The sequence below is a fragment of the Scylla paramamosain genome, chromosome 24, assembly GCF_035594125.1.
Source record: "Scylla paramamosain isolate STU-SP2022 chromosome 24, ASM3559412v1, whole genome shotgun sequence".
Lineage (NCBI taxonomy): Eukaryota > Metazoa > Arthropoda > Malacostraca > Decapoda > Portunidae > Scylla > Scylla paramamosain.
In genome coordinates, this window is record NC_087174.1 from 7,960,001 (window position 1) to 7,983,796 (window position 23,796).

The following is a 23,796-nucleotide window of genomic DNA, read 5'->3' on the forward strand; positions in this document are numbered from 1 at the left end:
AGGAAGAGGAGGAGGAGGAGGAGGAGGAGGAGGAGGAGGAGGAGGAGGAGGAGGAGGAGTTCAACGGCAATTAACAAGAGCACAAACGAGTAGGTAGAAAATCAGGAGGAGGAGGGAGAAGAGGAGGAGGAGGAGGAGGAGGAGGAGGAGGAGGAGGAGGAGGAGGAGGAGGAGGAGGAGGAGGAGGAGGAGGAGGATTTACACCAGAAAGCAGCATTAGAAATAAGTAAATAATAAAAGAGTAGGAGGATGAAGATAAAACAAGCAGAGAAGAGGAAAGAAGAACTAGAAAAGAGAAGAGACAGGGATAGCAAGTCAGAATTTAAGAATTAAATTACGAGAATTCAAGTACAAACACGCAAGGCTTCCTCACAAATTTGTAGAGCCCACACACACACACACACACACACACACACACACACACACACACACACACACACACACACACACACACACACACGACATTTAAATTGAAAATAAAAGAATAAACGAAGTCGAGAGGCTATAGAATGAGGAAAAAGTAGAAAAAAGAATCAGAATAAGAAAGACAGACAAAAAAGATGAAATAGGATACAATGAAAACACACACCAATTACCTAAACGGTTAAGGTGTATATTATGAAACACTTCTGGGTTCACCTCCACTAACATATTCCAAAGGCTCTAGCTGAAGTGACAAGGGTTTTTAAGGTTGTTATTATGGTTCTAGTGGCAGATAAACAGCATTTCTACACTACTAAGTGGAAAAACACTCTAAGGAACCCGGGAAATCATCTCTGTGGCCTTTGAAAATTGTTATGGTGAGAGAGCAAAGCGTCTCTAAATACTGTCAAGCTACAGTAACAAGAGAAAGTTTCCACTCACTCTTTCTCTTCCGGTCTCTCCCTAAGCGACTGGGTTTCGGATGTCTGACTTTCAGATCACGATCCTTACCAATGCGCCACCACACCTCGGGGGAATAAAAGTAGGAAGGTGAAAAGGAAGGCGTGGGAAACGAAGGTAAAGATTTGAGATGTACTGAAGTGTCAAAGGAAAGAGAAGGACAGAGAGAAGGAAAGAGACAAGCGAAAAGGAGAGAGATACGTAAGGGAAGAAGTTGGGAAGGAGGAAAGGAGAATAGGGAGACGAAACAGGGATGACAAGAGAGAGAGAGAGAGAGAGAGAGAGAGAGAGAGAGAGAGAGAGAGAGAGAGAGAGAGAGAGAGAGAGAGAGAGAGAGAGAGAGAGAGAGAGAGAGAGAGAGAGAATGGAAAGTCAAGAAGGGAAGGGAGAAAGATGAGGGCCTGGAGGAGAGACAACTGGGGGGAAGAAAGACGAGAAGCAGGAAGTGTAGGGGGAGGAGGAGGAGAGAAATACAAGGTGAAGGGCCACGAGGGTACGAACACCTCAGAGAACACCTGTGATAATGACATTTTACCTGCACGCTGAGGAAACGTAACGATCCAGCGTTAATTAACTCCACTCAACACAAATACACACACACACACAGGAGCTTGACTCGAACCCTGCGGACTACAACTAGGTAAACTCACACACACAGGTAAGAGGCTGGAGCGTCAGTCCCCGAGTCATGTGGTGTCACCTGCATGTTAACAGGATTTCAGGAACAATAATTATGCCTTCAGAACAGGTGCGTAATTCCATCCACATGTCCTCCATGACTCACGCCTGACAATTTTTTTTATTTCAGTCACATTGACATGCACCAGTATTACTTCGTCCTTAAACTATCAATACCACTGAACAATTACCTAGACTCCACTTAATGCCTGATTTTTACCTTCTCATTAATACAAGTTAGTGGCCTTCTGACGCAGTGTAGTTAAAATTATGGAATACTAATTATTATTATTATTATTATTAGTAGTAGTAGTAGTAGTAGTAGTAGTAGTAGTAGTAGTAGTAGTAGTAGTAATGACCATAATCTTTTTTGCCTTTTTCTTTTTCAACCTTTACGTTGTTGACACCTGTCGCTTCACTGCCTCTGAAAATAGCTGCTTCATTCTTTTATCATGCTAATAATCCTCCCTTTTCTTTTCGCTGCTTCATTCTTTTATCCTGCTAATAATCCTCCCTTTTCTTTTCTCTCCAAGCCTACGGTGCAGCTTGGCATATCGTACTTAAGAAAACCAGAATACCGGCAGACAGGAGTGTACTTTGGAATGACCTTTAGTTCGTCAATAGGCATCTCGGCGCTGCTTGTAATTCCCGGCGTTGTCAGTACTCAACTGTGTTTATGCGACCAATCACAAGGCGCCACTACTTCAATCGTCCAATTACGAGTGTCCACGGCATGCTCATTCATTACCCTCCAAGCCTCGCATTTGCTTCCCTCCTGCATCTCTCCCTCATGCATCACTATCATTATAGAAGCAGAAGTGATAAGGCATACAATAATCACCTAATTTCTTAACCACCTGACAATACTAGGCTTTGTTTCTTCATTTGAGAGATCCGAGACGATTTTAATCGGTACATATAAAACTATACGCACTTATGCTATTGTAATACACGACTGCTCCTTAGCCTCCCAGCGGTGTCTTCAGGAATCATGCTTTTTTTTTTTCTTGCAATTTTTAACTATAATTTCTTTAGATATCAGCGGCGTCCATCTAAGTTATATAAGTTTTATATGAGGGGTAACAAATGTGAACAAAAATGCCTATCAAAAAAAAAAAAAAAAAAAAAAAAAAAAAACAGACCAAGCTTAAGGAGATACCACAAATCACAGAATTATGAAGGCAAGATGTGCTGTCTTTCTGCATGTGTGACGCGCTGACGGCAACAACCCTATTATTAAGATGATCCTACAAATTAACAGAATAAAACAAATGACTCCTTTGCGTCTCGTGCATGCACCTGAGGATGACACACCGAAGACACAGCGAGGCCAACACATCTCAGTCACAAAGTTTGTTTTAGTAGGTAAGACATTGACGGTGAGAAATCATAGTGGCATTCTTTCACCGTCAGTTAAAATGTCAGAATACGTATTATTAGGGCGAACATCAGCCAGTGTTCTTTAGAGAAAACTGACGAATAAACTAAGCCCCTGTCGAGTAAAGTGACGAAGCCTAATGCGAGTAATTGTACAAGAGGTGAATTTTTGAGCGATCTGATGTCAGGGAGAAAACATATAGGATTGCTAGAAGTTGTTACGTGAGAGAGAAGTTAAGGATGAAGTTTTTTTACTTGAGGTTGGAGTAAACTAGGAAGGAAGATATTACGTGTGGTTAGGGTAGGCTAGGAAGTCCTTATTTCATGCTAAGGTGCGTGGGGGAGAGTGGGGAAACTCAGGAGGGGCATGAAAAGAGAGAGAGAGAGAGAGAGAGAGAGAGAGAGGAGAGAGAGAGAGAGAGAGAGAGAGAGAGAGAGAGAGAGAGAGGAGAGAGAGAGAGAGAGAGAGAGAGAGAGAGAGAGAGAGAGAGAGAGAGAGAAATATTCCATTACCAGGGCACCATTATCTAGCCACGCGGGAAGAACTTACACATTACATACTATGAGGACACTAGCCAGTACAGAACGAAGCATAAATGTAGATATTATGCAAACATTCAAGGCCTTATTAACAACGAGAGATCACGTAGAGACAAACAAGGGAACGAGTAAACGAGTGCGACGAGCGGAAGGTGGAAGGAGACGGAGGAAGAGGAGGAAGGGGGAAGGGGAGGTGACTGGGAGGAGGCGGGTGAAGGGTAGAACATGTGGCAGGCAGTAAATATTGCATCGAAATAGTGAAACAAGAAGAAAACATTGATACGTACAATTAGGAAGAAAACGACGACAATGAGGAAAGAAAGGCAAGGACACAAACACGGGGCAGCAGGAAGGTGGACGGCGGGACATTTAATAATAAGGCATTTAACTAGGCATTTATCTAGGTAGTGACGGAGAAGCTAGTGACGTCACCTGCTAGCCTCGCACGGGCACCTCCCTGTTCCTTGAGGAAACAAAAATAAGCTAGAAACACGAGAAAAAAGATATAGATACCAGATATGTAAAGCAAACCAAGAATAAAATCGTATGTCGTACGTCGAGGAAAGAAAACGAAAAATGGGAGGGTCATGTATCAACAAAAAAAAAAAAATAAGACGAGGAAAGAAAACGGAAAATGGGAGGGGATGGCGGACGTGACTAGGATAACAGTCCCTCCAACATTACCAAGCTTATCTTTCCCCTCACAGTTACAATACGACTAATATTTCCTGCATGCAGTAATCCATACACACGCCAACCCATATAAGCTTTACCCGCGGGAATATGGACCATAAAAACCTATAATTCCCTGAAAACATTCCGAAAAGTTACCATAACTCCGCCTCTCCAGCCGCCACCCAGCGCAGACCAGCCTTGCGCCACCTAACACACCCTGACATTACCTCGGTTTCCCAGTAAAAATAACCTTCCACAGAACAATGACAAACGCAACAAGGGCATTGACATCGTACCTTTTCGTCTGGATACACAAGGGGCACCGGATCTCCTCGGAAATGCACAAAAGTTCAACAAAACACGGGCGGGCACTAGCTGACCATCACACCACGGCAGCGCGGAGGAGGATGGCTGCTGGTTGGAGTCCCGAGCAGGAGACGAATTATTGTGTACCATCTCTATCTCTAACTACCCCCCCCCCCCTCTCTCTCTCTCTCTCTCTCTCTCTCTCTCTCTCTCTCTCTCTCTCTCCAATTTCACGTGAATACCAACTGAGTGTAATGCAATATTCTACTCGCCATGTACGTATATATATTCAGAAATCCTTGCATTCAGAAAGCTCCTAATTGCCGCACTGTCATTTTCAGAGGTTGGTACTCCTGTTTCATACTGCGCACCACCTTTGGCCATTAATTTATCAGCGTCATTAATAATTGTAAATTGCAATCGCACAAATAAGAACTCCTCTCGGACTATAACTAATTTCCGGTGACCAGAGAGCAATATAACAATTAAAAGGTAATGTATCTGTGTACGTAAATAACATCAACATAGCCGCTACAGGTACAGCTCGGGAAATACAGAAAAATGTGTTTTCTCCGTTGAAGGAATTGTCATTTAAGATTCATGAAGTATTTCCCGAACTTCTAATAAATGAGGTTTCATAATGTACATCATGAGTCTTGTCAACCCAGGCTGCCTCCACAGAAGTTTGTTTTGTTCTTGTTGTTGGTTTATTATTATTATTATTATTATTATTATTATTATTATTATTATTATTATTATTATTATTATTACTACTACTACTACTACTACTACTACTACTACTACTACTGCTACTACTACTATTGTTGCTGCTATTGAGTTAGTAGTAGTAGTAGTAGTAGTAATAGTAGATTATAGTAGCAGCACATAGCACTGTATCTTCGCTGTATACCTGCTTGGCCTCAGAAAATGGTAAGAGGGTAGAAAGAAAACAGTAGTATTGCTTTGGCATTATAGCTAGTAGTAGTAGTAGTAGTAGTAGTAATCTCAATGTACATAAACAAAGACTTCCGGCATTTTACGAGCATCAGAGAGAGAGAGAGAGAGAGAGAGAGAGAGAGAGAGAGAGAGAGAGATTCCATTACCAGGGCACCATTATCTAGCCACGCGGGTCGTCTACGCCACTCCCAAGAGAGAGATAAAAGCCAAATAACTTATTGAAATCGCTTCTGCTAACCATCCCGAGGGAGGCTGCCAGACTATCGACTATTGCTTTATTACTATCATTACGCGTCATTATAACTACTACTACTTTAATTACTATGAATGATTACTGAAGGTTAGCTTGCAAATTACAAACTCAAGTCTAGAAATTACGATTAAAATCATCATTAGTGTTATTTTTTTGGTTAATATTATCTTTGGAATCTTATTATGGTTTAGTTTTAATTCAATAGAAAAATGTGTGTCAGGTATATTTTTTAAGCTTATATCTAATTATCGTTATTGTTTTTAGAGTCAATATTATTATCTTTATTGTTATAATGATTTACTTTTCACTTGATGCAATTACTGTTCTTATCATTTAAATTACTTCCCATTCACTGGCATTATTACAGTCATTATCGTCATCATTGTTTTACTGATTATTTACTTCTTACTTATTGGTACATACTAGTTACTATATTATTCAAAGGATTACTCACCATTTACTCCCTGCCATTGTTACTGTCATTATCACCGTCGCTGTTCTATTGATGGTTCACTCTTTACTTACCGGCAAAAAGTTGAGCGGGGCAATAAATCACCAAAATAAATATTGCCTGCAGCCTAATACGACCAACTTTATGAGAGGAAAACACCGTATTTGTTGGGAGTGATGCTATTAATTTCCCTTTTATTGTTTTCACAGTAATCAAGGCGTGAAGGATTATTGGATACTGTGTCATTTCATTCAGGGGTTTTGATTACGTTTCATCCTACGTTTCGGTATCAGGTGATCATAATGAAGGGAAGCCTAGTGCACATGAAAAAATAAAGACTAGTTTTGACAAAAGCTGAATTCTCTTATTTCAGTCTCTTTAATTTTGGTTTTAGTATTTTCTTTTTTTTTTCATTTATTAGGTATTTGATTGTTTAGATGTAAGGGTAGTACGTCTTTATTTAAATGTGGCTATCGTATTGTATATATCTTATTATAGTTTATCTTTTGTGTAAATGTTTTTTTTACATTCTCAACTTTTTTTCATTTCAATCTGTATAAAAAACTAATATTCTTAAGATTTAGATATACTTCATCCAGTAATATTAGTAGCTGTAATAGTAGTAGTAGTAGTAGTAGTAGTAGTAGCAGCGTTACCACCACTACCATCATCACCACCAATACCACTATCGCCACCACCATTCCAGCTGTTCCCTTTCATCCCAGCGCCAGTGATGCAGTTTTCTCTTCCCTTTTTAAGACCACTCTCTCCTCTGTACAGGGATGAACAACGTGTATTTTTCAGGACCATTCCACTCCATTACCGCGGCATTAGCACGGCAAAATCCTTCATCAGCCTTTTAAATCACACCACGACAAACATTCTCTCTCTCTCTCTCTCTCTCTCTCTCTCTCTCTCTCTCTCTCTCTCTCTCTCTCTCTCTCTCTCTCTCTCTCTGAACCAATTTCGTATTCCTTCCATTTCTTCTTACTTCATAACTTGGCAAGGAGTCACTCGGCAAGTCATAGCAAGGAGTCTGTGGAGCAGGAAGAGAAGGAGGAGAACAGCCCCTCACCTCCGCTACCTCCTTCAGGCAGTATCGTGGAGGCGCAGATGACAGTCCCTTCAGAACACCCCACGGCAGGACACTCAACGATCTCATTCAGCCTTTGTCCGAAAATCTTATTCTAGGATGCCTCCTCCTCCTGCTCCCCCTTCCTCCCACCTCTATCCTCCTCTTTCGATACCACTTCCTCTCTCTCTCTCTCTCTCTCTCTCTCTCTCTCTGCTATTTTCCTAACTTGTTTTTCTTACTTAGTTCCCTTGAATGTTTGTATGATAATGGTAATTGAAATAATCCCATTTGTTTTTTTATTTTTCTATCTTGATTTTTTTAACCTATATAAGAGCTTGTATAATAATGGTAATCCTTTTCTTTTCTCCTCTCTCTCTCTCTCTCTCTCTCTCTCTCTCTCTCCTCTCTCTCTCTCTCTCTCTCTCTCTCTCTCTCTCTCTCTCTCTCTCTCTCTCTCTCTCTCTTCTGTTTTCTTAACTTGCTTTTCTTACTTAACCTCTGTGAGTGTTTGTATAATGGTAACTGAAATTAGCTTTCCTGGCTTCTATTTTCCCTAACTTGCTCTTCTTTATTTTCCCTGCGAGAGTGTTTGTGCAATAGTAGTAATGCAAATAGTCTTGTGAAAGTGTGTGTAATATGGACTTTTCTCCCTTAAGTGTGGAACTATTGCTGCGAGGGGAATGAAAAGTGTGTTCCACTTAAATTTGATAACATTTAAGCTGCACAACACACACACACACACACACACACACACACACACACACACACACACACTGCAAACATCCATTAAGACAAACATGTGCACCGAGGCTGAACACAAAACAACATGAAATTTAGAGTTCACACACCACGCAGAGAGAGAGAGAGAGAGAGAGAGAGAGAGAGAGAGAGAGAGAGAGAGAGAGAGAGAGAGAGAGAGAGAGAGCCCCCACCCCTCACACGCGCACATGCACACAAACAAAAACTCACTGCATAATATGTAGAAACGAGAAAATGAAACCGGAATAAAATAACGTACAAATAAGGGACAGTATATACTTTCCTAATATTGAAACTGGTTCCGGAGTGAAGCAAATACTAGTACGAACTAAATAAAAAAAATAAAAAATAAAAAAAGGTAACTGACTGTTTTGAAGCTTCGCTGAGTGCAGACGTCAACATTTTTTTGGCGCGAAATAATTAGGTGGAGGAGGAGCAGCAGCAGCAACAGCATATTTTATTTTCCATTTTGAAGTTTAGTTGCAATCAAGGTCGAAAAAAAAAGATGGGTTGGAAAAGTTTAATGGAAAAAAGATACGAAAAATAAAAAAATGCAGGAAAAGATAATGAACTGTTGAGTAAAACGGGTCGTGGAGATTTTCAAAAAGCGATTTATTGAAGAGCAAATTGAAAAAAAAAAAAATTACGTATATGCACGCAACACTAATTGTGCCAAGGCTGAGGCGCGTAATGAAGTGAGGCATTGCGTGGCTCATTAGCAGGCCGGCTCAGCTCCAGCAGCCACCTCGAGGCACGAAAGAGAGAGGGAGCATGCACGGCCACGCTCCCCACGCAGTACAGAGGGACAATGCTCGTGATGCTGTGTTGTACTTTTCACTACGTACTGTGTTGCTTTCAGTATAATCAACCCCCCAGCCAAAACTTTCACTGTGATCTCTCTCCATATCCATTGTCACGTTCTTTTTTTTCACGTTATTCATCCACCTGTATCATAACTACAACAGCCTCAGTGCGTGGTTCATTGTTGCATTGGTGCTTCAAACTTGTACGCTAATTCAATCCAATAGCTCTCTATACAATTGTCTTCATTGCAGGGTCTCTTTCTCTCTCTCTCTCTCTTTCCCTGCCAGACAGTTAAGCATCTCCAGAGGGCACCATACAATCTTCCTCTTCCCTTTTAGTCCGTATTTTTCCAGGGTTTTGCCGATACACAAATGGACTCAAGTCTCAGAGGAGGCGGCGCAGGAGCAGCCGCCCTCTTCTCTCTTTCCTCCTGTCAGGAATACAATAGACTGCCAGTGTCAAGGGGACCACTACCATCACCGCTATTGCTATTACCATTACTGCCAATATTACACTACCCTCTTCGTTCTAAAAGTCAGACGTTAAGGTACTTTTTTTTCTATTCTTTCTCTTCTCCTTCCTCCCTGATGGTTTATCGAAGCGTAATCTATATCTGCTTTGCATAACACCCTTACCTCGTCGTGTTCCGTTCACTGCTCCAGTATCTCCACCTCCATCTCGGGCCACGTCTTCGCTCTCTGGCGCTTCTTTGTTTTTCCATCTTGGGGGATTTCTTGGTGGCGCATCATCGCTGCTGTCTTTAGGGAAGGACCAAGAAATGAAAGACTACATATACGGCTCATGAAAATATTTATTACATACTTTCTACAAAAATAGCGATTTTTCTGGTTAGCTCACACCTACAGCGGTACAAACTACAGTCCAGTCGACCAGAGGGGGATAGAATGAGGCTGAGATGACTTCAAAAACACAAGGAAAACTGAAAACGTTGCTTTTTTTATACATGCTGATGTAATTTTTTGAAAACCCAAAGCTTCCTTGTGGTCCAAGCACCCTCAGCCCCGGAATGTGAGCAGGACTTGGCTTAACACAGGTATGGGTTGACACACGGGTTATGCACACACCATATATACAGTGACCACCACGCCACGCCGCCCGACCCACGCCGGCACTGTGTTGTGGGCTACTCTCTCCCAACCCACCCACCCACCCGTCCCCCTACACACCTCCAGCAACCTTCGGTAATCCTTCATGTTACAAGCGAAGGTTAAGAACGTTTGTATGTAGTATGTAGGTGTAGTATATACTCGTTTATATATATAGAATTGTAAATAGTTATACCTAGCAAGCGGATTACTAACAGTGTATATGATTATTTGTCTTTGTCCTCAACTCCACGAGCAAACAGCCGGCGGGCGGGTGGGTGTCCTGCGTGACCTGCCGCTGCCTCGCCTCGCTGCCGATAAACACAGAAAATCACTCTGCCTTGTCGACCAGATTGATTCCCGCACACCACGACGAAGCGGGATCGATGTGTGAGCCGCGCTGCAGACGTGTGTGCTTGGATTATACATGGCACGCCCGTATTCGCACGCTCGCACGCACATTCACACACACACACACACACACACACACACCTAAACACACTTAGAAATAATAAAATAAACTAACACACATTTAGACCTATACACACCCAAAAATAAGAAACATACAAATAACCACACACACACACATACACACACACACACACACACACACACACACACAATAAACCCTAATGACCTAATTACGTATTTTCTTCCCCCGAGCAGTGCGTGGCTGTACAATCTAATCTCCCTTAGGACTCACAAAGCCTCTCGCCTCGCGCCACCGCCTCGCGCGCGCAGGCACGCACACACGCGAGCGAGCGCGCACACACACACACACACACACACACACACACACACACACACACACACCTTCCTCGCAGCCAGCCAGTCAGTGTGTCAATAAGACGGTCATTTCACCCCTCACTCAATTTTGTCAATCACTGGTTTACCTCATCAGACGATCTTCAATGCTGGAATGGTTATCTAATCAGTGAAGCTTGGCGGTCAATCAGGTAGTCAGTCAGTCAGTCAATCAATGATTTGGTGCGTTGGTGTGTTGGTCAGTCAAGCTATTTTTAAGGCAAGTCAATTAACGTTCCTTAAAATCAGTATTTTCTTCACCATCTTCAAATTTAAGCAAACAGCTCCTTGAAAATAGCACATAAAACTTTGCAAAATCCCTTAAATTTCCCAAAAATAAATTAATGTCCTTAGAATTAAGAATTACTTTTACATTTCCCAAACTAAGGACCAGATTCCCTTGAAAACAAGTAAAAAAAAAGTAATTTCTAGGGAAAACCCTGAAAACTTTTTTAAAATCAACTCAGGTTCTCGAAATGTACAATTCCTTTGATATTCTCCAGTCTGGAAAAGAACATCCCTTTGAAAACAGTCATTAAATTTTTGCCAAACATAAGATATTTACTAAAACGTCACTGAAACGTTTCTCAGAGCCAGGTAACGTCACTCAAAATGAACAATATCATAAATATTACCCCGACTGGAAGAGAACATCCACTTGAAAACAACTCCTAAAGCTCCCTCTCTGCCTCGCTCTCGACAAGAACCTTCGCTCTTGAATGAATGAATGAACATATGAATGAATGAATGAAACACTAGCGTCAGGCAACACAGGAATCCAACACCCTCCCCTTTAACACTCCCTTAACACAGTAGCTCTCCAGTTAAGGCTCCTAAAATCATCTCTCCCTTTAAAAGTTTCACCACCACCTAACCTGAACCCTCCCACGCTCCCACCTTCCCATCTCAAACACTGGCCCATAAAACCCCCGTGAAATGACTATACGAGTAGGCCTCGCATCCCTTTTGGCCTCTGGAATAGCCCCACAATGTTTACCAGTACTCCTACACGTCTTGCCAACGCACACACCCTCTTCACCGCCTCCCCCCGTAACCGTACGTCATGCTAACAAACGATCCCATTACCTCGTTAGGGGAAAAAAGTAATGACAATAATAAAAAGGGCAACGCGGCTAAGAAACACGCCATTAAAATTCCAGCACTCCATTCCCACCACCGCTACTAAGAGAGAGAGAGAGAGAGAGAGAGAGAGAGAGTAGTAGTAGTAGTAGTAGTAGTAGTGTTAGCGGTAGGTCGGCCATAACGATAAATTATAACTTGGGCAGCAAAAAACAAACGGGTACCATCGACCTGGGAGCTCCCGAAGAGGCTGTAGCCCACTTAATCCCCCTAATGCGGCTCCTGAGGGTGGTGCGGGGGCGAAGAAATCCCATGTACCTCTCCTATGTCTTCGCTACATCTCACGTCCTTTACTTTCTGTTATCTCCTCAACTTTCCTCCTTATCCCCGTGCCCTTGGTGATTCTCTCTACTCTCGTATGTCGTCAATTTTCAAGGTTAGTGTCGTTTTGTTTGTTCCTGCGATCTTTTAGTAGTGTACGAGTATGGTTACAGTCGTGGTGGTGGTGGTATTATTATTATTATTATTATTATTATTATTATTATTATTATTATTATTAGTAGTAGTAGTAGTAGTAGTAGTAGTAGTAGTAGTAGTAGTAGTAGTAGTAGTAGTAGTAGTAGTAGTAGTAGTAGTAGTCAGTCAGTCAGTCAGTCAGTCAGTCAGTCAGTCAGTCAGTCAGTCAGTTAGTCAGTAATATAAAACAGAGTTACTAGTAATAGCAGTCAGAAGAGGCAGCAGCTATCAGAAAAGGAAAAGAATGAAAAAAAAAAGAAAAGAAGACGCAACTTTCAAGAGTACACAGCAGGCCACAATAAGTCAGCAGTCACCAGTAGCAATAGCAGCAGCAGCAGCGACGGCAACCGAGTCGGCGGCAGTAGCATTGCAAGTGACGAACGCAAATATAAGCTATTTATTTAACACTTTCCCCATGACACTGGAGGAGGAATGAAGGGAATTACCAACGCTGGGTACAATTCCACCCTCGGGTACACTAACTCGAGGGTACAATTCATTCCGCTTTTCATCATGACGTTTGGAAAGGAAAATGTGTCGCGAGGAAATGTCACGAATATTTTTTTTTAACTCTTTACTATTACATTGCACGCTGTTTCATTTATAGTCGTAGTAATAGAAGTCAATGGCGTCACTAAATCACACAAATCCATGAGAGAAGTAATTCCCTAATTCACGTCACACCTGTCAGGTATTGCGTCACTCTCATCACCATCACCATGTCACTGTCACGTCCATCACTCATCACGTCACGCTACCTGCCGAATCATTTCTTTTTATTTTCCCTTCTCTCTCAGGTATATCACGGTTGCCAGCACTAGCCGCCATCATCATCATCATCATCATCATCATCATCATCACCTCTTTCCCTTGCCCCTCCGCACTCTTCGATAAATCAGTGCATTAACCGAAATATGTTGATTACCGCTTTAATTCCAGAGCGTTGCCGTGTAATTCCCAGTCATGCATCCCTTAATTGCTGGCATCATTCTAGAAAAGGCGCAAATACTTTAATAATAGTAATGCTCATTTTTTTTTCCCCCGAGTGAACTAAGCACGGAAATAAAAAAAAACCAAGTGCAGTGTGATATCCCTATTTTTTTCCCCGTTTTCAATGTGACAGTTTTTTTTTTCCTTACTCCTCTGTTACTTTTATTTATATTTCTTTTTATGGTTGAGTTTCTAATTCTGTCTGGTTATATTCTTCATATTACACCAAAAAAAAAAAAAAAAAAAACGCACAATCCTTATTTTCTTATTTTTCTATGTGAATTTAGAGCATTTTTGCATTTTTCCTCCCCTCACACCTTAGCTACTCTTCTTTTTCCCCTGCTCTTGTTCTGTTTTGGGTTTGAGGTTCTAGTCTGGTTCTGTAATTCCTCTTCCACCTATCCATCTCGACTGGATCTGAGGCCTAAACTTCCTGTGTTGCTGTGGCTCAAAGCGTGGCGTCCTTGCGCTGTGCTTTCCGTGTAAGTGGTGTGGTGATTAGAATGGTGATGTATGTTATGGTGATATGGTATGTAGTATGGTGTGGCGTGAGGTGGTGCCCTAAAACAATATATGATGGTGATGAGTGGCCGTGTATTGTGGTGGTGTTGTATGGTGAATAGTGTGCGGTGTGTGATGAGCGTTAATATGGCTTGCTTGCAGTGTTGTGGCGGGAGAGGTGTTATGAAGTGGAGTGTAATGTGTTGACGTGTGTGTGGCAGTGTGTTGTTGCATCCCGGTGACATGTATTGCTTTGTGTTGCGGCGTGTTGTGCAGTGTGGCGTGGAGTGTTGCATTATCTGAGGGTTGCCATTTGCACTGTTCGCAGGGAAGCTAACACGTTCCGTCTATCGAAATTAGCATGCATCGTACACACACACACACAAGTATACTCTCTCTCTCTCTCTCTCTCTCTCTCTCTAACAACATTAGTCTCACAATGCCCCAAATACAGGTCCAACGTACGAAAAAGCGACAAAAAACGGGAAACTGACAAGCCGAACCTGAAAAACAGCGACACCCAATCAGCACTACTCTGCGCCGAGGTGGGGAGGGGGGAGACGGAGGAGGAAACTGGGGGAGAGAAAAATGGTGGGTAAAGAGAGGGATGTAGGATAGCTAAGGGGGAAGGGGAGACGGGGAGGGGGAAGGGGAAAGACAGGATTTTTATTGATGGTGTTGTGTGTGTGTGTGTGTGTGTGTGTGTGTGTGTGTGTGTGTGTGTGTGTGTGTGTGTGTGTGTGTGTGTGTGTAGTGTATTTGAATATTTCTGGGTGTTCTTTTTAAAGGGAGAAGTGTTTTTTTTAGTATTGTTTAAGGAAGTAGATGATATAGTACGTAAAAAGATTAAAAAATATGACTTTACGGAGCGTCTTCTAGTAGTAATGATGGTGGTGGTGGTGGTAGTAGTAGTAGTAGTAGTAGTAGTAGTAGTAGTAGTAGTAGTAGTAGTAATAGTAGCAGTAGTAGTAATGACAATATAATAGTGGTAGTTGTAGTAGTAGTAGTAGTAGTAGTAGAAGTGAAAATAATAATAACCACAACAACTACAACCACCACAGCAATCACCACAACAACAACAGCCACAACAAGCAAGCCCCTTCAGTCTGGTTAGGTCCGCAGCAAAATCTTCACCCACACACTCCTCCCCGCCTCCGCCCCCCGCGTCCCACACGTCACCTTGGAAACACCTGCCTCACTCTGCGGGCTGCGGCACTTCGACACTCTCCTATTATTTTATCTGAATTATATCCCATTTTCCTCCACTCGTGATGGAAAGCGAAGGAAACGGAGTAGGAGACGAGGACCGCACGTTTTAAACAATCTGGAGGAGGAGGAAGAGGAGGAGGAGGAGGAGGAGGAGGAGAAAGAGGAGGAGGAGTAACAGAAGGGTCGTGTACTGCAGTGAGTACAAGGTAAATGAAAATCTGCTTCAAAGGATTCCGTGTGTGTGTGTGTGTGTGTGTGTGTGTGTGTGTGTGTGTGTGTGTGTGTGTGTGTATGTGTGTGTGTGTGTGTGTGTGTGTGTGTGTTCCCTTTTCCATAGCAGGGGTGTGGAAGCAATAACCTGGTGTTTATTTGAGTGTAGGTGTGTTCAGATGACTGCAGAATTCCCTCCACCCAACACTGGAAAAAAAAAAAAAAACTAAAACGAAAGACCAAACAGTATTCAATCAGCTCGCCAAAAGACACATTCATCAACACAGCCACACGCGCCACGCACCGCACCACCACCACCATCACAAAAACACCTCATCAGCACCGTGGTACAATAAAACAAAAATCAGAAACAAACACAAACACCACACCTACACTAACAACATAAAAAACTAGAAATAACCCAAACGAAGCATCAGCAGTAGCAGGAACAGCAGCGGCGGCATCAGTAGTAGCAGCAGCAGCAGCAGTAACACGGCAAAGGCAACCCACACCACCAACACTTCACCTCCTCCACTACTTCCCAAATCTTTCCCCTTCGAGCAATACCACGTCCACCTTTACGCCCATCATTACGCCCACGCCCACGGCAGACCACGCCCCGTACATTTGGCAACAGTAACTACCAGAGGCCCGGGTTCCACCACCATCAGGACTTCGTGAGGCAGTGCGGGAGTCCGGACGCTGTGGTCTTCAAGTCTTGTGCTCGGCGTAGCTTCTCCATGTTCTCCAGCAGTAGGGTGTTGGAGGGCTCGAGGCCGTGGGCGGTAAGGTAGTGCCTCCACGCCCTCGTATAGTCACCCTGAGGAAGTGAACGGGAGGATGGAAGATTGATGGGTGGTAGTGTGGATAGCGGAGGGTGAGTCAGTAGAAAAAGATTTTGATAGAAATGATAGTGAGGTGGAGTGGACGAGAGAGAGAGAGAGAGAGAGAGAGAGAGAGAGAGAGAGAGAGAGAGAGAGAGAGAGAGAGAGGAGAGAGAGAGAGAGAGAGAGAGAGAGAGAGAGAGAGAGAGAGAGATTAGTACAATAACGTTGAAAATGTTTGCTTGTTTGTTTTTCTGGTTTGTTGGTTGGTTGGTTAGCTAGATAGGTGTGTGTGTGTGTGTGTGTGTGTGTGTGTGTGTGTGTGTGTGTGTGTGTGTGTGTGTGTGTGTGTGTGTGTGTGTGTGTGTGCGCGTGCGTGTGTGTGTGCGTGCGTGCGTGCATGCGTGCGTGCGCGCGTGAGTGTGCGTGTAACGTTGTTTCCTGCACCGCTCCAGTTATTGCATAATATCATAAACCTAAGTTACAAATTTTAATTTCAGCGGCCTCCCCTCCCCCCCCTTCTCTCTCTCTCTCTCTCTCTCTCTCTCTCTCTCTCTCTCTCTCTCACACACACACACACACACACACACACACACAACATTACCCGAAAACCCTTCATTCACATTTTACTCGCTATAAAAGTCTCCTCATCCTCTCTCCTCGCTTATATCATGCCGCTCTGATTCCTGTAACTAACAAGCAAGTTCTTGAGAATTCTTTAAAGCTTTATATAAACATGCTAGACTTATTTTCGGAGAGAGTTATGTCATACTCTTAAACCTTACTATACCATGAAAACATTCCATAACCTACAACATTTACCACATTTATACCACATGATATTCCAGGTAAGACCAAAATTGAGGGACAAATACCTACTCAAACCACCTTTCCAATACCTGCCATAACTTTCATGTAAATCACACCAGCGTAACTTGTTCACCTGCTTCTCCTCTTACACCTGAACTCACCTGGCAACCCGAGCTCACCTGGATCCCCGCCTGACTCTTAACAAAACTCACCTTTGTGTGGTAGAGCGCGCCCAAGTTGACGTGGGCGTGGGTGAGTGTGGGCTCCAACTTCACGGCCAGCTGGTAACTCTGCGAGAGGAGGAGAGGGAAGGGAGAGGAGTGGAAGAGGAGAGGGAAGGGAGAGGAAGCCGAAGCCGAGGTCAGTACATGTTCGACCACGTCACGCGACAAGAAAATTCAGTTTTATTATTTATATTGTCACTTTCGGTCACACACACACACACACACACACACACACACACACACACACACACACACACACAAACACAGACAGACAAACCTGCTGTTCTTACTTTGTCACAATTATCTAGGTGATACCTTATAATTATTTATTTACCTGTCATATTTACGGTTGTTTATCTTCATTTTTCTTGTTAATTACTTTTTAGGTTGGAAATATTGTGGGGGATTGCTGCCATTTTTCTGCCGTCCATGTGGCCATTTGTCTGCGTCTGTCTGTATGCCTCCCGCCGCTTTGTTTGTGTGTATGTATACATGTTTGTTTGCTTGTTTGTTCGTTTACGTGCTTGCTTGCTTGTGTGTGTGTGTGTGTGTGTGTGTGTGTGTGTGTGTGTGTGTGTGTGTAAGTGGGCATGTATCGATGGAGCGTGCTTTTTTATTTTTATCTAATTTCGTATGCATGAATCTCTCTCTCTCTCTCTCTCCTCTCTCTCTCTCTCTCTCTCTCTCTCTCTCTCCTCTCTCTCTCTCTCTCTCTCTCTCTCTCTCCACACACACACACACACACATACAACACACACACAGACACACACACACACACACACGTGTTATTTTCAGCGGCCTGAGTAGCTCTTGGGATCCAGTACCGGTGCAAGACTTGGCCTGCTGCGTCTGGTTACTGTAATCACGACAAGCTCTGCGCCTAACATTTTTAAAGTGACATAAAACGCAGGCTTTTCCGAGACAACTAATTAAGTCGCCCGGAATGTACCCAGTATAGAGAATGGAAACAAAGACTGCCTCCCTCACAGATGAACCTCATGACCAAGTGTTGCCTGAGAACAAAACTCCAGGACTCCATAATGAAGATATTTCTTGGACACGAATATAATTTAGCTACGCAAAATAAGATCATGTAAAAGAAAACCTGGGTCAAAATCTCATCATATCTTTACGAGAGTCTCATATTAGGGATGGCTGGGTAGACTGTTCATCTTGGGTTCAACAAAGCTCGCGACACAGATCTTAAGAGTACTCTACTTAAATGGGGTGGAGGACATCATAAGCAATAAAGAACATTAAGAAGGAAAGATTTCGACTGACGAGGAGCGACGAGTGGCGTACCCTGAGGATCCATTCTAGCACTAATTAAGTCTTCAGTACGTATTACAAGAGATGTAACTGACTGTACCTAACACTGAACAAAAAAAAAATAATAAAATAAATAAAAAAATAAATAAATAAAAAAATAAAATGAAATAAAAAATAAATAAATAAATAATAAATAAATAAATAAATAAATAAATAAATAAAGTACCTAGTAAACGGAACTTGAGGTACGAAAAAAAAAATCATAAAAACCAGAAAAGTGAACACAAAAATAATAGTTCAGAAACGCGCAAAAGCAGCGAAACTTATATAAACCAACAAATAAAATGGAAAAGCAAAACATCAATAGGCCACACATGAAAATACATAAAAAGGAAATTTACTGGAAAATATATCCCTCCCATTCAGACTGGCGCTATTGACTCACGGACCCAATTACCAGAGGAAATTGTGTGTAACGGAGACACACACACATAAATTAAAGAAACGTATAATAAAATAGCATTAGGAAAACTGGACAAGCTATTCAGACCTAGAAAATATAATTAGTTAAGAAACACACCACACACACACACACACACACACACACACACACACACACTGATATTCTTTACTTTTCACTTTCCTTCACCATCATTCTCTCTCCTCTCTCTCTCTCTCTCTCTCTCTCCTCTCTCTCTCTCTCTCTCTCTCTCCTCTCTCTCTCTCTCTCTCTCTCTTCTCTCTCTCTCTCTCTCTCTCTCTCTCTCACTAGGTTACGCAATGTTGATTTCCCATAACACACTTAAAGGTGAGTGCTGACCCAGTGGAGCCTCACCTCAGCAAGCCTCGTCCACACTTGCTGCTGGTCGTTTAGCAAGTCCCCGTGGTGGGCGTGGAGGCGGGCGCAGAGAGGTGGGCGGCCGCGAGCAGTCCTGGGCGGCTCTCTGGGCAAGGGTGAGCGCGTCGTGGGTCCTGTTGGTGTGCGTGAAGAGGAGAGAGAGCTGGAAAAGAGCCTCCTGGTTGCCCGGTTCGTCCCACAGCACCTGCCGCAGTAGTTCCTCGCTCTCTTGGTAACTCCTCTGCTGCAGCTTAACACGCGCCTGGGGAACGAGGGAGAGGGAAGGGAGAGGTTAGTAGTGCGGTGGGTTAGGGCTGTGGCTGGCTTGGGAGTACCGGAGGGGGCGGGGCAGGGGTTAAATACGCGGAAATGAGGAGAGAAGATAGGGTTTAGCAAGGCAAGATGAGGGAGCGGGAGAGAAAAAATGTTGGATTTAGTATGAGTAGGTGCTGGAGAGAGAGAGAGAGAGAGAGAGAGAGAGAGAGAGAGAGAGAGAGAGAGAGAGAGAGAGAGAGAGAGAGAGAGAGAGAGAGAGAGAGAGAGAGAGAGAGAGAGAGAGAGAGAGAGAGAGAGAGTAATGATAACAGTAGGCTGAGTGTGTGACGTGCAGAATGAGGGAGAGATGGAAGGCTGGGAGAGGGGAAGGGAATGAAGGGAAGGAAGTGACGAGTGGAAAGGTCTGTAGATCCACTGTTGAGAGAGAGAGAGAGAGAGAGAGAGAGAGAGAGAGAGAGAGAGAGAGAGAGAGAGAGAGAGAGGAGAGGAGAGAGAGAGAGAGAGAGAGAGGAGAGAGAGAGAGAGTTGGGGTTTGATTGGGAACATGGAAGAGAGAATAGGAGATGAAGATGGGGGATAGGAAATGGGAGAGCAGAGGAGAGAGCGGAAAGAGGAATGGGGAGAGAACGGCGAGAGGGTACAAGAGAGAGAGAGAGAGAGAGAGAGAGAGAGAGAGAGAGAGAGAGAGAGAGAGAGAGAGAGAGGAGAGAGAGAGAGTGAGAGAGAGAGAGAGAGAGAGAATGTGGGTGAGAGCTCTTGTGAGAGGCGTTTGGGAGAGCGTTTATTGATGATGGAAAGAGAGATGCAACTTAATGGCGAGCGAGAGAGAGAGAGAGAGAGAGAGACGAGAGAGAGAGAGAGAGAGAGAGAGAGAGAGAGAGAGAGAGAGAGAGAGAGAGTTAATAGACTACAGTAGCGGCGGAGGAAGTGCGATGGCGCTGGGGACGGAAGAGGAGGAGGAGGAGGAGACATAAGAAGAAGAGGAGAAGGAGCTCAGGGAACGGCGAAGGGAAAGGGAAGACGCCAGGAAGGACGGCTGGAAGGGAAGGGAGGAGGAGGGCCAGTGCAAGCTTAACGCGGTATAACAGAGGACTTAAAGAGCAGAGGGAGTGAAGGGGTCTCGCATTATATACTGGAGACTTTATAATTCCACCAAAAGGATCTTATTTAGCGGAGGAGATAAGCACGTCAGAGTTAATACGGCGGACATGTTGGGTTTAATGAGACACGCGCTGGTTTAATGAAGGAAAGATGCAGGTAATATAGCGGTGATGTAGTTTACCTAGATGAACAGGTGGGGGTTTAATTAGATGAACACGTGAGGTTGGATGAGAGAGAGAGAGAGAGAGAGAGAGAGAGAGAGAGAGAGAGAGAGAGAGAGAGAGAGAGAGAGAGAGAGAGAGAATGTAATGGAAGTCAAATAAGAAATACTAACCATTTTTCATTATAATTTTCTTCTATATAAAGTCACTATTTTCTGACATTCATAAAGCTTTATATAAGACCTGAGTACTTTTAAATATACGGAGACAGGGACAGAGAGAGAAAATTAACGTAATGGAAGTCAAATTAAAAAAAAAGAAAAAAAAAACTTTCGCAAAATTTTCTTCTACATATATAAAGTCACTATTTCCCTAACATTCATCTACGTTAATTTAAGACCAGAGTACTTTTATCGAGGTAATGATGAAGTACACACAAAAATTCTTGTCTATTATAATCACTTCATTAATTTTACCCATCTTCTAAACACGACTCAGTGATGTGGGAGTTGCCAGGAAATTACTCATGGTCACGGAAGCTTATCCCCTCTGACAGCTTCCAGCACATTATTATTATTATTATTATTATTATTATTATTATTATTATTATTATTATTATTATTATATTATTATTACTATTGTTATTATTATTATTGTTGTTATTATTATTATTATTATTGTTGGTTGGTTATAATTATTATTCTTATTGTTGTTATTGTTATTGTTGTTATTGCTGTTATCAATGTCCCTTGTTGTTGTTATTGTTATTGTTATTTTTTCTGCTATCATTGTTGTTGCTGTTTAAAATAATAACTATTTTCATTATTATTATTATTATTATTATTATTATTATTATTATTATTATTATTATTATTATTATTATTATTATTATTATTATTATCATCATCATCATCATCATCATTTTTATTGATACTATTATCATCACTATTATCATCACTGCCATTATTATAACCATTTTGAGTATCTTAAAGCACATTTCCCTGCAAACACACACCACACTGCTTCTTACGCTACCCTCAGTGCTTCAAAGGGCGCCTCATGACATGCCGTCTCATTCATCATCATCAAAGTCCATGAGTCTATTGTAACATCTCCCTAAATCTTGTTCAGGCTTATCTCTCTTATCTCTCAGTTTAGATGTGTCTGCCCTATCTTCCTAAGTTACCTGTTACTCAAATTGTCTGTCTATTGTCTGTTAGCATTTCACGTGTCCCTTGTTTCATCTCTTCATCTTCATACTTTGTCTATCCTACTGCCTTTCATTCAGCACTAAGCATTATTCTGTTGATTTCATTGTCCCTGTGTTGTCTGTTAGTGCTTGACGTGTCCTTGCCTCGTATTCCGCCACGCTTTGTTTGTGCAAAACCCTTGTTAAACTATTGCAAAGCTCATGGAAACAACTCTTAAAAATCCATTTTACTTTCCGCTCAAAACACGTTCAGACTAAAGAGGTAAGAGACCGAAACTTTAGGAAAGTGGACAGTTATCTCATCTATCGTTTTGTTTATTCTCGATCTATTGCCTTCCAGCTATTGACCTGTTTTTCCTTCTATCTTTTATTTTCTTTTGTACACACAAGACAGGAACAGCCAAAGGCAAAAAACTAATAAAGAAAAAAACACCACTAATTGTCTCTCCCATCACTTATCTTTAAAACTGGAATGAGAAAACAGGAGCTAAGATCATAAGCTGATAGAACAGGTGCCACTGCCAAACACAGGCCCGATATTCAGAAACGTTTTGTTGTCTCACCACGATTATTTCAAAAGACAACAGAGATGATCAGTCACCTTCTCAAGAGTGTTTCTTCTGGTGATAATGTAGAAAGCTTGTTAATCTGCCACTAGAACCATGAAAACACCCTTAAAAACCTGTGTAACTTGAAATGGTAGTGCGGGCAGAAGTGTTTCACAGTCAAAGGGTATTCACCTGGCTCACCAAAACTTGCACACCTCCCGCATAATGTGATACGCCTGTGCTGTGTAAATGTAATAAAATGAGTTTGAAATGAAATTATTCTCCATTTTGCATAATTATACACAGCGAATATACAGCGTCCTTCACGAGCAAAAGTATTTGTGTGTAAAATTCATCTCCTGTCTTCCTTTTATGTAAATGACACGCCTGTATTCCGTAAATGTAATACAAAAGGCGTCCATATCGTGGTGTGTTCCATTCCAACAAAGCAAGAAAAGTAAAATGAAAACACATTCATCGCAGAAATGTATGTATATTAAATTTTGTCATCAGGAGAGGCTCAGCATACATACATACATACATACATACATACATACATACAAACATACATACATACAAGAAAAGATGAATCTATGATCAAGTTTGAAATGATTTATGGAATGACCGTGAGGATGCGACCAGTGTGACTAAACATACATACATACATAGATACAATACATACATACATACATACATTCATTCATACATGCACTAGTAACACCTTCATTCATGAAGACAAGTGAGAACAGATGTCTTCGTCAAAATAATAGACACCACACACACACACACACACACACACACACACACACACACACACACACACACAAAGACACGCATTTACATACACACAAAAACCAGATTTCAGCAGCACACCATTGACATTAAAACACAACCTACCCTTCAACCACACACCCTCCGCTGAAACACACCGATGCAGACATACAAAGAGACAAACAGACATGCAGAAAGATAGGTGGACAGATAAAACGATGGGACAGATAGACAGATGGACGTGCCGATGCAAAGATACAGGTATTGATAAAGAGGGGGATAGATAGATAGCTAGAAAGATAGATAGATAGATAGACAGATGGACAAAATAAATACGGAGGTGCACAGACAAATACAGACGTATATACGGACAGATAAATACACTGAGAAAAGATAAATCAAACAATATGGATAAATAGATAGACAGGGAAAAAGAATAAACAGACAGATAAACTGAAAGAAAATATATAGATAACCAGACAGTGAGATTTTGAGAGAGAGAGAGAGAGAGAGAGAGAGAGAGAGAGAGAGAGAGAGAGAGAGAGAGAGAGAGAGAGAGAGAGAGAGAGAGAGAGAGAGAGAGAGAGAGTT

At 42.3% G+C, this 23,796-nt stretch overlaps 2 protein-coding genes and 1 long non-coding RNA gene across 10 annotated transcripts in view; all 3 read right to left on the reverse strand.

Moving 5' to 3' along the window:
* LOC135112940 (uncharacterized) overlaps nucleotides 1-4,623 on the reverse strand; it is a 262,579-nt gene extending 257,956 nt beyond the window's left edge. For 5 of the 8 annotated variants that reach the window (XM_064027894.1, XM_064027893.1, XM_064027892.1 and 2 more), the window contains exon 1: nucleotides 4,449-4,623. In XM_064027894.1, coding sequence (XP_063883964.1) covers nucleotides 4,449-4,608 — 160 coding nt within the window. In that variant the 5' untranslated portion in view covers nucleotides 4,609-4,623. The remainder of the gene's footprint in view (nucleotides 1-4,448) is intronic. The other 3 variants (XR_010274625.1, XR_010274627.1, XR_010274626.1) reach the window with 2 other exon arrangements.
* A 4,927-nt stretch (nucleotides 4,624-9,550) lies between these two features.
* LOC135112685 (uncharacterized) lies at nucleotides 9,551-17,599 on the reverse strand. Its single transcript, XR_010274529.1, has 2 exons — nucleotides 17,020-17,599; nucleotides 9,551-15,993 (listed from the first exon to the last, which is right to left on the reverse strand). It is a non-coding gene; the product is annotated as an uncharacterized LOC135112685 (long non-coding RNA).
* A 1,537-nt stretch (nucleotides 17,600-19,136) lies between these two features.
* LOC135112517 (protein O-mannosyl-transferase TMTC1-like) overlaps nucleotides 19,137-23,796 on the reverse strand; it is a 205,578-nt gene continuing 200,918 nt past the window's right edge. Inside the window, exon 16 of the mRNA XM_064026932.1 lies at nucleotides 19,137-19,400. Coding sequence (XP_063883002.1) covers nucleotides 19,137-19,400 — 264 coding nt within the window. The remainder of the gene's footprint in view (nucleotides 19,401-23,796) is intronic.